Source organism: Phyllostomus discolor, chromosome 8 (assembly GCF_004126475.2).
Source record: "Phyllostomus discolor isolate MPI-MPIP mPhyDis1 chromosome 8, mPhyDis1.pri.v3, whole genome shotgun sequence".
NCBI classification, from domain to species: Eukaryota; Metazoa; Chordata; class Mammalia; order Chiroptera; family Phyllostomidae; genus Phyllostomus; species Phyllostomus discolor.
In genome coordinates this window covers 110,336,894-110,348,984 of record NC_040910.2, presented here as the reverse complement: position 1 = coordinate 110,348,984, position 12,091 = coordinate 110,336,894, and the positions used below count along the sequence as shown (strand labels likewise).

General features: G+C 65.6%; 1 protein-coding gene across 2 annotated transcripts in view; it reads right to left on the bottom strand.

The window, feature by feature from the left end:
* The window catches only part of TMEM104 (transmembrane protein 104), a 43,163-nt gene that overhangs the window by 16,238 nt on the left and 14,834 nt on the right, over nucleotides 1-12,091 (bottom strand). For both annotated transcript variants that reach the window (XM_028520105.2, XM_036034105.1), the window contains exons 7-8: nucleotides 11,289-11,388; nucleotides 10,724-10,832 (exon numbers count right to left, since the gene is read on the bottom strand). In XM_028520105.2, coding sequence (XP_028375906.1) covers nucleotides 10,724-10,832; nucleotides 11,289-11,388 — 209 coding nt within the window. The remainder of the gene's footprint in view (nucleotides 1-10,723; nucleotides 10,833-11,288; nucleotides 11,389-12,091) is intronic.

The window sequence follows — 12,091 nt, the reverse complement described above, 5'->3', positions numbered from 1 at the left end:
GGACAGAGAAGCTTCCAGAATGAGACCGGAGCAGACGACGCCATGCGCATTTAGACACGGACTCTCAGAGAGCAGCTGTGAAAGGGCTGAGAGCAGGGAGACGACAGGCAGATCCACTGCAGTCGGCAGGGCTGCAAGAGAGCAATTCCAGAAGCGGAGAAGCCTCCTGACCTTGGGGCGAGCCTCCTGCTGGGGGGGGGGGGGCCTGGCCTCCCCAAGGAGCAGGGCCTCTCTGCGGACAAGCGTGGTGGTGGCCCTGGGGCTCTCCTGCCTCCCCGGGGAGGGGGAACTCCCCCCTGTTCTACTGGGAGCAGGCCTGGAAGGAAGTGACCCTTTGAACTACAAGTTCTTGGAGGTGGGGTCAGCTCCCTGCCCACCCAGCCGGGCCTCAGGGGACACGCTGTCCAGGTCCTTGCAGCCAGCCTGGGGCCACAGCGAGGAGGGTGCGAGTGTCTAGGGCGGGCTGCAGTGCAGCCCCTGTGGCAAACGGTAATGGGCACGGGGGGGGGGGGGAGCGGCCCCCCCACGGGCAGCAGTGGGAAAGCTCCAGAGAGCGGCAAGGCCCCCTCTCCTTGGGCTGAGTGAGCGGATCAAACGTGAAAACTTCCCCGGGCACCGAGGCTCGGTCTCCTGGCTCTCGCTTTTTGGCCACGGAGCCCTCTGCACGGAGGGAGAACCAGACCGGCTGTGTCGTGGTCCATCTATGCAGAACGCCAGCAAAGAGAGGGTGGGCGCATGGCATTGCCTGCCCAGGGCTGCTCCTGGGGAGCAGGGGCCGGGAGGAGCTGGGCGGCTGCCTCGCATGCCCAGAGCACGCCCAGAGCGCTGGAGGCAGTCACCTTGTTGGCCACGTGAGCCGGGGGCTGGGAAGCGGCAGCCGGGGCCGGGCGGGGTCAACTGGTCCTTCCAGGTCCTCAGTGCGCGAGGACATGGGGAGAGGTAGGCTGGGGAGTGCACCGCACACTGCGGACTGTGTCATGAGCGATGATGCGGGTGGGGGGCCTCGGGGCCAACAATCTTGCACCCCCACCCGTATCGCTCATGACACCCCACCCTGTGGGGAGCTCCGCGGCTCGGACGCTCCGGGTGAGGAGCGGGTGCGTCTGCCCCCGGAGCTCAGGGCCCGCGGGGCTGCCTGCATCTCTGGTTACCTGCAGGAATCCGATCGCTCCCGGGGCCCCCGCCTGGGGCTGTGAGGGGGCAGGGCCATCGCCCTCTGTCACCTCAACGGCCTGGCGTCTGTGCCCGAGAGGTGCCAGGTGAGCGCGGCAGATACTTGCGCTCCTTGCCTCCTCGTTCCAGCTCCACCGCCTGTCCCCGCGCAGGGAGAGCGGGTGGCGGCGGCGGCGGGAGGGAAGGAGTCAGGTGCCCGGGACACGGGGGGCCCTGCCGAGAGCAGCCGCACAGGAGCTGGCTCCACCCCTCTGCCCGCTGACGTGCAGCCTCGAAATAGACCCGACGGAGCAGGGCCGGAACAGGACTCCTGCCCGGCTCTGAGTAACCTTGGAGGCGGGGGAGGCGGGGCGGGAGCAGTCGGGCCGGCTGACAAACATGCTCTGTCCAACTGGGCGTAGGGAGTCACAGCAACAACCCCCAGCGTCCTCCCTGGTCAATGGTCAGTGTGGGGCCCCTCTGTGGGGCTGACATACTGTGGGCTCCAAGAATCAGCCCAAAGCACCACCCATAGGGACCCAGGAGGGACCTGCTGGCCCCAGGAAACAAAGCAGCCCCCGGCCAAGGGCTGCTGCTGGAGCCCCTTCCCTTGGGGACACTGAGAGCCTGACAGCGGTTTGATCGGAGCAGGAGGGACGCCGTTCGTGGGCACCGAGGTGCCCGAGGCAGCCACTCCAGCGCCTGAGCAGGGACGCCAGGCTGGAGGCCTGAGGATGCCTGGCTGCTGTCTGTCCCAGGAGGAGGCAAGGCACAGGAGGTCTCCGACTGCCGCCTGCACTGACGCAGCTCCGGAAGCCGCTCCCTAAGAAAAACCACAGCAGGCACCCCCGGGAGGGCCGGCCCCCGAAGGGGCGGGGCACAGAGTCAGCCTCGGCACGGCTGGGCAGCGCAGGCCCCTGGCCTCCCATCCCGCCGCACGAGGCCTGGGCCGAGACCTGGGAGTCTCTGTGTTTCCCAAGTGCCCCAGGGCGGTCCTCTCGTGCCGGCTGGTCCTGGGGCCAGACTCGGAGACACAGGGGAGGCTCCGGCCGCTGACCCGGTGGAGGGACCCGGCCGGGCAGTGCTCCTGGAGGCCGGTTGCCCACCTCTCGGGTGGAGCCAGCCTCCCGGCATCGGTGAGGAGCAGGCGCCGGCGCTGCTTGGGTGTCACTCGGACTCTGTGTGCGTGTGTGTCCTCTAGCCCTGGTCAGCACCCAGCACCTGGCCCGGCGGTCCCTTCCCTGCTCTGTCAAGGTTTTCAGAGACCGTCCCAACCTGTGACTGCAAGTCCTTCCCACGGCCAAACTCAGTGTGTCCTGCGCGCTCTGTGCCCCTGGATTCACACCCGCCCCTCTCAGAGCGTCTGCTGGGCGCCGCGGCCTGCAGTCCCTCCCTTTGCACTTGCACTTGAAGGCTTGTTACAATGGACCCGGTCTCTCAAGCTACCCCCAGGAGAAATCCCAAGCTCATGCTAATTAAACAGCAGTTACTTGTCCATATGCACGCTAATAGTTCATCTCTGCCTCGTGGCCATCACGCCCCTGCCGCAGGCACCTCTCTTCGGCCGCTGTCCCCCCGGGGCCAGCCTGCGGTCCGGAGAACACGCCCTTGGACACTTTTCCTCTCTGCAAGGCCTGCGAGGCCACGTGCTGGTCTGCACGCCAGCACCGTGGAGGGGCACGGTTATTACTTTAGAGGGAGTGCTTTATTTAATGAAACAATTACCGCCGAGGCCCTGGGGCGCCATTCAGAAAGACACCGGATTCTGCTTGTCACAGACACCCTGTGAGAAGAGTGTGTGTCGCTTGGGAAGCCACACGGCCTCCCAGAGCTCTGCAGGGCCCCGAAAGCACCCTGCACCCAACCCAGCGACGGGCTCAGAGCCTCAGAGAGACACGCGGCCAGAGGAGGAACACGGTTTGGCTTGGGGGTTTTCCTTCTAGTGAGCACAAACTACTCAAGGACACTGCAGGGTCCTTAAAACGGCTGGGAGGTTGCTGGGTTCCTTAGACTACAGTTTTTTCTTTCTGGGGGAAATAAAGCAAAACAAAACAAAACAAAACAAAAAAAAAAACCCAAAGGTGGTGGAGAGGAGAGTAGGGGACCTGAAATTCACAATCGGGACATTTCCTTCAAGGGTACAGCTATTTTTAGCTCCTGGCCCAGAAAGGGGAGGCCTGGAAGCAGAGGGGGAGGCCACAGAGCGTGGCGACGGCCTGGGCTGTGGCGCGGTGGGAGTCTGCCCGGGGCAGCTCCTTGGGGGGGGGGGAGAGTGAACGCACATATACATCGGCAACCGGGGGCGCCGGGCGTGCACCCGCCTGGGCCGCTCACGGATGAGGAGGGCTCTGGCCTCGCGCTGGCCCTGCCTGGGACCCGTGTGACGTGTGATGGACGCGGTCCCGGGGCAGCGCAGAGCAGAAGGTCCCCAGCAGGGGGAGCGCTCCCCGCGGAGGCCTCTTTGGAAGCTCCCCAACCAAACTGGCCTGTGCGCGTTGAGTGTGGGCCGTGGGCATGTACTTGAGCGCCAGAGACGGGCTTCTCAAAGTTCTATTTATAAAGCCTTCATTGTCACAGAGTAACATTTAAAACGCACCAGGGGAAACGGAGTGCTTCCGAGAAACCTGCGGTGCGTCCTTCTGTAAAGCAACGCATCCCTTTGGAACAAACAATCAGCCCCCTCGTCTGTTTGCTACTCGTGGGTTTTCGGATAATGGGGCTCATTAAGAATTGTTGCGTATGCTGGGCGGGGGAATGGCCCCGTCTTGACGCCTTTCTCCGGGTGAACTCGGGGATGGGGGCAGCGCGAAAGGGTGAGAAACGGGACAAGTCAACCTAATGCTTTCCCCCAAGCCCGGGAATGGAACCGGCTCGCCTCGGGCGAGTGGGGTTTGCAGGATGCGCTCCTTCCTCTCCTGACCGCAGAGACGGGGCGGAGGGCACGGGGGTGCGGCCATTGCGAGGGCGGGGCCTGGCAGCTCCCCTGGCTCAGGAGCTGCAGCCGCACTCCCTCCATCCTGTCCCGCAGGACGCAGGAGAGCCCAGCTAACAGCCCAGCCAATGCTAAAGAGCAGCTTCTCAGGCTTGTGGGGAAGGGCGGGGGCTGTCCCGCAGCAGAGACCACTCCTCCGGGCCCATGACCCAGATTCCCATTGCTGGTGACCTCCTGGGAGTGTGGGGAAGGGGCTCAGGGAGTCCAGCATTGTCCTCCAAGCTGGTGTGCCAGGTACTGGCCGTGGCAGAGGTGGGGCGTGATGGACAGTGGACTTAACACAGCAGACAGAGCCCACACCCCTGACAGCTGCATTAGAATAAGAACCCTCTCTCTGAGCGGGAGGAAGCTAGCGCCAAACACCCAAAGGCACCTGGGCCTTGGGCGGGAGGGGGGCCCGATGGTGGTCGCTGTGGCCCAGGGAGGTGCTACCCCGGTCTCCTTGGACAGGTGAGGCTGGTCCGGAGCAAGGCTGGGCAACAGCTGGGCAGGCACTGGGGATGGGCCAGAGGCCGTGTCCAGACAGTAGTGGCAGTGGGGGCTCACGAGAGAGTGGGGGCTCACGAGGTCTCTTGGCAAGAGTTTGATGGAAAAACCAAAGTGTTGGAGTGAGTGACAGAGGAGCCTGAATTTCATTTAGAAAGGGCCAGGCTGGGGCTGGCATGCACACCAGAGTAGAACAAGCCATTCCCGGGATGAGATACACTGACAGCCCCATGGGGGAAACAAAAAGAGAGAAAAACACAGGCCTGTCCCTGTGTCATTGATCTTCTTGACAAAGGAAGAGACCAGCTGGTCCCTTAAAGCCGGTCACTTCGACCTGGGCACTGGTCGTCACCTGAAGCTGGAGTTCACTCAACGTTAGCGACCTGGACCCTGTCTGGGCGGGGGGCACGCGCACCCCAGGGTGTGGGTGGGAGCTCACTCTCCCCTGAGACCCGGTGTCACGCAGCGCAAGCAGAGGTTCAGCACGTGGTGGGGGTGGGGGTGCGGGTGGGGGTGGTGGGGCATTGCAGCCGGGACAGGGGTCCTGCCAGTGGCTCGTGCCCACGGAGACGGAGGAGCCGGCCGGCAGACCGCCGCCTGGCGGACTCGGGTCTAGAGCTGCTCCGCCCACTGCACCTGCAGGGCTGGCCCGGTGCGCGGGCACCTTCCCGCGGGCAAGTTGGGGGGAAGAGAGGGAGAGGCAAGGAAACACCAACCCTCCTGGTACCGTCCCCCTAGAACCGGATGAGGAGGTGGTGACAAGAGGCACACGGCGGGAGGAAGAACGAAAGGGACAAGGAAACGATGTGCTTCCGTGGGGGTTCCGATGGGTCCCCAGTCACCGTGCTGGACGGAGGGGCCTGGTTGCCCCGGACCCTGCCTGTAAGCAACACCCTCCCAGCCTCAGGCAACCAGGAACCTCCTCCGGGCTCGTTTCGCACGAGGGGGCGCTGCCATCCAGAGAAGGGAGTTGCCCAGGCCCATTTGCTGAGCCTAGGGCCCAGCTGCGCCTCCAGACAGGCCCGCCCCCCAGGCTCTCCACCGGGCTGGCCCATCCCTCCTGCCAGGTCCTCTGGGGCCGGCAGGGCGCGCCCTTCCCGGCTACCTGCGCTTCGCTCCACTCCAGCGTCCCGACGCTGCCACACAAACGCGGGAGCTGCGTCCACACCGCCCCCTGCTGGACGTGTGCGGCGGCGCCCCCAGAGTCCCAGGTCCCGTGAGGTCCCTGCTGCTGCTGCTCCTGCTACACGAATGTCCCCCCCTCACGGGTCCTGAAGGCCTGGAGGCCACCTCCGGCCCGGGATTGGTGAGAATGAGTATTCAAGTGCTGGCAGCCGCGACCCACTTATTAGCAGAGGCCGCGGCCCCGGGGCACGGCGGCTGCCGCTGACAGCACACGGAGGAGGACGGCGGCAGGGGCAGGGAGACGTCCTTGGGAGACGCCTTCCATCCCCACGTGCTCTTTGAGGGGACGGGGGAGTCTGCTTCCTTATCTCGGCGCCGAGCGAGGCGCTGCGGGGGAGACAGCAAATCGATGAGGCCGGCGGGCGGGATGTGCGGACACGGGTCACCGCACAGACACTCTCCTCCGGCGGCGGCGCCCCAACCCCCTCCCCCCCCACGCAAGCTCCAAGGGCGGAAGAACAGGCGAAGCCTGCCCCTCCCCCCCCAGGCCTGGCAGCGGGGCTGCCCGTTGGCTGGGTGAGTCTGTGTCACCAGGGCCCCCTCCACCCCCGACGAGCCAGCTGCCGTCCCTGCCTTGGCTCCGTGACCCTGACCCTGGGGGGGGTCACAGCCTCCAAGCCCCAGTCTTCTCTTCTGTGCTGTGCAGTGGTGGGGAAGATGCCACGGACCACACCGCGAGGCCCGGAGGACCGGAACAGGAGTGGGAGCAGCTGGCATGGTGTCCCGTCAGCGGAAGATGAACCACGGCAGGGCCGGCCACGGCAGGCGCGCCGCTGCCCCGGGGGCGCATCGCTCCCTGCTCCACCCCCAAAAGGACGCGTCCCCCTCCGACGGTGCTGTTTTAAGAAGAAACCGTTGGTTTTAAGAGAAGGATCACGCGCTGTTTTAAGTGTCACAAACGGGGAGCAGCCAAGTGTTGCTGGGTAAGACGGAGCCAAGATGGGGTCAGAGGGCACGCCTCGCGGCGGAGAAAGAGAGACCGGGCTCTCGGGGAAGGCCCGGGAGGACCCTTCCGACGCCTTGACCCCGGTTCTCAGACTTGCTACTCCTCTAGGAAGAGGGAGAGTCCAGCAGACAGAACTGCCCCCCGGCCTCCAAGGCACACCCTGTTTATTCAAGGGGTGTCTGGAGGGACTGAGGAGAACCCCTCTGTCCCTCCCGCACAGGATGGCGGGTCATCTGCCGGGCACTTGGAGGCCACCTCTCTCTCCCCCCGGCCACCCGTGCCCTGGAGGTGGATCTCACAGCTCCCGCGTCCAAGGCAGGAGGACAAGCCAGGGTGACCTCATCCTGCTCTCAGGCGGCCCACGAGGGCCCCCCTGCTCAGCACAGCCGGTTCGAGGCCCGGTCCCCGGCCAGCAGGGGATGAGCTCCCTTCTGCCACCTGTGCTCCCGGCCCTGCTCAGCCGGGGCCTGACAGGCGGCCGGTGACCCAGCAGCATCTGCCCACCTAAGTGGCACATGCCAGTCCTGCGATGGCCAGGAGCCTTCGGCACCTGGGTAGTCCCACTGCACCCCAGGGCTTGCCTCTGCCGCTCCAGAGGAGGAGGCGGGGACAGGGCCCGGGCCCCGGGAGAGAGAGGTGGGTGACAGGCTGGGAAGCCCTGAGAGGGTGAGGCAGTGCAGCTCGGCCGCGCCCCGGACTCCAGGGGGCTGTGACGCACGTCCCACTTCCCAGGCACCGGAGACAGTCCGACTCCGGGCGGGACTGATTTACGCACAACCCTGCCACTTCCCCAGTGGTCCCTGGCCGCGGCTCACCGGGCAGGAGAGAATGAAATGCTAAAAAGTCTGGCTTCGTTTCCTACCGGAGCCGGAGAAGCTCTGCAGAAGGAACCCCAAGCCGCCCCAGCCCAGAAGCAAGGTCACGGACTGCAAGGGCTGGGGCAGCAAACGCTTTCCTACTTGACTTTCGAAGGAGCAGGAGAAGCGGGGGGGGGGGGGGGGGGGGTCCTGGGCACCCGAGACCTGCCGAGAGCAGGTCCCCGTGTCAATTCTCATGGGTCCTCGTAACAGGGCCCAGGTCACTGCTGGCCCCTGCTGCGGCCACTTGTGGGGACGCCCTTGACGGCTCATGTAATTCACCAGACCCCCCCCACCTCACAGCACCCTGTCACATGGCCACTCGGAGGCAGGAGGGGGAGAAACTGACTCATGTCAGCTGCACGGCTGCCGCAGGATGTGGGCGGAGGTCGCAGGGCGCAGGGGGGCGGAGGAGTCTTCCATGAGTTAAGGTCAAGGGCCCGGAGAGGCGGCTGGGGGCTGCTGGCAGGGACGGCTCCCTTCCTGCAGGTGGTCCTGGTGCTGCTCACAGACCGGCCCCCGGACAGAGCTAGCACCCCGAATGTTCTCACTCCGTGTGTGTGCACCCAGGCACTCCCAGGAGGAGGACACAGAGGAGACCGTTTCCAGAGGACGCTCTGATAATTAAGCCACAAAAGAAAAGCCTGTATCTTCACCCCCCAGAACACACTGCTGCAGAAGAGCAACGAAGTGGTCCCTAGGAGGCCCTTTCAAACACGCAGTCCCGGGGGAGGGGCACCCTCTCCCCAGGACAGTGGGGTGACCAGCCAGGGTCGCAAAGGCGCTTTACCTCCGCTCACTGCCGTGCCGGACACTCGGGTGCAGTCCGGTGGGCAGCAGCACGAGGGAGAGCCGGTGGAAAGGGGCACCGGGGTCTCAGAAGGGAAGGACGACCTGAACATGAACGACTAGGGGGTGGGGGGAGCAAGGAGAAACGACAACCCTCGTGCCCCGTGATCCGAAGAGGCCACTTGGGAAGACACCATCACCTCGGCAACGGGGAGCCCGGGACCCAGGAAGGGAACTGGCGCCTGCCAACCCCTCCTCCTCTCACTCTGCCCTTCGACCTCGCAGAAAGGGAGGAAGCGAGCCCAGAATTTGGGGTCAGCAGACACTGTCCCTGGGAAGCCAGGGACCCTGAGAGACACGCCCAAAGCTGTAAAGTAACTTCAGAGACAGAGACGGGGTCCATCTACCTTGAACCTCTCCGACCCAGGCACAAGAGCACACCCGAACCGAGAACCTTGCGAGCAAACCAGAGCCCCCAGCAGCGGGCCGGGGGCGGGAGGGAGGGCAGCGAGGGGGCCCAGAGGGAACGGGCTGTTTGCTCAGGCCCTTTGCTTCCTGTTTCTGCGGCGTCTGCAGGCCCGGCGGCAATTAGCCGCGTGAGCCGTAAGTGCGATCTCTGGGAGACGAGACAGAGGCGGTAATTAGTGCTGCCCCGCTTTCCCGAAGGGCCGCTCGGGCTCTGGGGAGAGTGGTTGAGATTCGGGGAGCGAGGCTCCCGTCACGTGGGAAGTTTACAGGACGAGGTGAAGGAACGACTTAATAAGGCAATCATGAGGCTTCTAAATAATTTACTCGGCCAGTGGCAGCTGCCAATACCCCCGGGGCTCCCCCTCTCTCGGCCGGGGGGAGGTGGAGTGCGCCAGGCAGAATGTGCACAGACGCCAGTGCCCCCCCCCCCCCCCCCCGTGAGACCCACCCGAGGGCCCCGCTGCCGTCCCTCTGCCCTGGACCTGCTCCTCTGCCCTGTCAGCAGCGCCCAGCCTCTCCGACCTGTCCTCCACCCGCTCCCACCCACGCCAGCCAGAGACCCCCGGTGGGCGTTACCCTGGCCAGGGCTTCTGCTAGTTTTACCAATCACGGCCTGCTGAAATGCTGGGAGGGGAACAGCCCGGGCTCTCCTGGCTGCCCTGCCCGGTTACTCTGCCCACCCGCCAGGTGGGGCGGTGGGGAAGGGGGCCAGGAAGTCCGTTTGCTTCCAAGTGACCCCAGGGCCTGCGGAGGGGGAGCTCGGACACCCCTCTGCTCCGGGACCGCTCTCAGCCATTGCTGCGTGTGAGCGGAGCCGCAAGGATGCCCGCCCGCCCACCCGCCGTGGACGTGCCGAGCAGAAAGCAGCTCTCCCTCGTGGATCGGGCCACGGGCTCCTCCGGCAGGTCTGTGGGACGGGGCGGGGAGGGCCACGCAACCTCTCGGCAGCCGTGGGGGCTAACGAGTTTGGACCCAACCGCCACAGCTGGCGGGGCCGGGCAGTGGACACCGTGGCCAGGACCCGCAGAGTTAAGGGGCCCAAGCACCGCAATGGGGAGCCCCCCACCCCCGCTGCGCCTCCCGCCTCCCAATCAGCGAAGTGGCCACGTGTCCAACTGCGTGTCACCTGGCACACCTAGATTTGTGTCAGGGCTGAGGAGGCCCGCGAGGAAGCAGAATATTAATAGAGGCTGCACAAGGGAAAGAGAAACATTGCCGAGCCCCGCCCGCCAAGCAGGCAGAGATGAATAACTGTCTGGTTTTGCGTCTTATTGCTGCTTCTCCCCGCCGCCCTCCCCCCCCGCCCTGGCACAAAGCAATCACGGAGGAGCCTGGGATACTGGGATACTCACCCTCCCTCGCTGCCGGCGAGCGGGGGGGACAGGGAGGGTGCCGGGCTGACCCTGGCTGGCTCGGAGAGTCAGGGTAGGGTTGGGGGGGGGCCGCAGGGGGCTCAGTCCTGCCTGCCTGGTCAGGAAAGCCGGTGTCCGCCCGTGCACTCCTGGGCCGGCCAGGAGGGCGGTCCTACATGGAACGTCTCCGGGGAGAGTCAGCCCTGGCACCCTTGCAGAGCTTTGCTACGAGCGCCCGGGAATCCCGAGTGAGAGCCCACCGCCCTGGAGCTGACAGACACCCAAACGCCGATTCCAAACCACATGTGACCGAGGCCCGGGCACCAGGACCCCCTGGGCTAGCCAGAGTCTAGGTGACCCAGCCCGTTTTCTGCCCTGGACCAGGGCCCCGGCCGTCAGCCAGAGCGGGAGCCACGCGGACCCTCCCCCCTGGGGGGCTCCAGCAGAGGCAGAGGGCGGCGGCGCTGGGGGCTGGGGGGCAGAGGTGGCCACTCACCAGGTAGATGCGATAGGCGTCCACCCGGCGCAGGGGCCCCCAGCACTGGTCCGTGTCGTTGTACTTGGCGTCGGCCTCCACGCCGCAGGAGTCGTTGCCGGTGGTGGCGCTGCCGACAGAGAGGACAGGGGCTCAGAGGGGCCCGCCCCGCTGGGCTGGAGGCACGCGGAACGGAACCTTCCTGATCGTTAGCAACCACCAAGCCTCGGCTCCCCCCCCAGTGGCTTTCGGTCCAACGGTTGGACTGTCCCGGATCCCATCTTCCCGTCTTTAGGGAAGGCATCCATCAGTTGTCCCTGTCACAGCTTCACAGGCCCTGGGGGGCTCCCTGTCACCTTCCCGATGGGCCGGGGCAGGGCACAGCAGCGTGGATGGAGTGTGTCTCTGGAGGACGGGGCTCAGCCGGCTGCAGCCATGCAGGAAGGACCTCGGGCACCTGCATCCCCTCGGGGCTGACGGGTCCCCTTGGTGTCGCGCTTCCACCCCCGGAAACGCTGCCCTGACTGCCCGAGGATGCCCAGGGGGCTACACGAGGGCGGGGGGGGGGGGGCGCGGGGACACTCACCAGGACACCTGCATGAGCGAGAAGGGCACGGCCGCGGCGTAGATGGCCAGGTCCCCGTACAGGTAGACAATGATGCAGAAGTAGAACAGGTTGACCCCCACTGGAAGGAACGGGGCCGCCGGTCAGGGCGCCGCCCGGAGGCGTCTGTCTGCGTTCCTTCCTGGGGACCCCCTTTCTGCCCCTGCCGTGCCTTGGGGTTCTCCAGGCAGCGTATTTCGCCCCAAAAGAATGAGAAGAAGGCCCCACAGTCCTGTTTCCTGTTCTGGCTATCCTGGAACGCTGGCAGGAGACACGTTTGCCCATGACCTTCACCTGAGAGGGCACTAAGGGAGGCTTGGAGGGTTGCAGAGGCTCTGAATCCAGACAGGTGCCAGGCGAGCGTGAGGCGTGGACTGGCTGGGGAGGAACCAGAGGTGCCTGGGGCTGGGACAGGAGCCTGGGGACGGGGGCGGGGAGGGTGGAGGTGAGGGGAGAGGTCCCAGCCAGGAGCCTTGGCCAGGGCCCCTTCACGGCCGTGCCCAGGACCCAGGATGAAAGACTGCCACCGAGGAACTGGAAAGCCAAGAGAAGGCACCAGGAGATGGCCCAGCTCCTGAAGCTGAAATCAGGAGGGCAGAAGCCCTAGAATTCCAGAGACCAAGGAAAAGCCAAGCCCCGGAGGGCCGAGGGAGAGGGAGCGGCAGGCGCAGAGCTCCAAGCGGGCTCACCCTCCTTCCGGAAACGTTTGCGAGGGAGGAGGCTCGCTCTGCGGAGGCAAAGCCTGGCCCCCTCTGCCGCCGGGGGGGCCTGAACTAAGAGCTGGG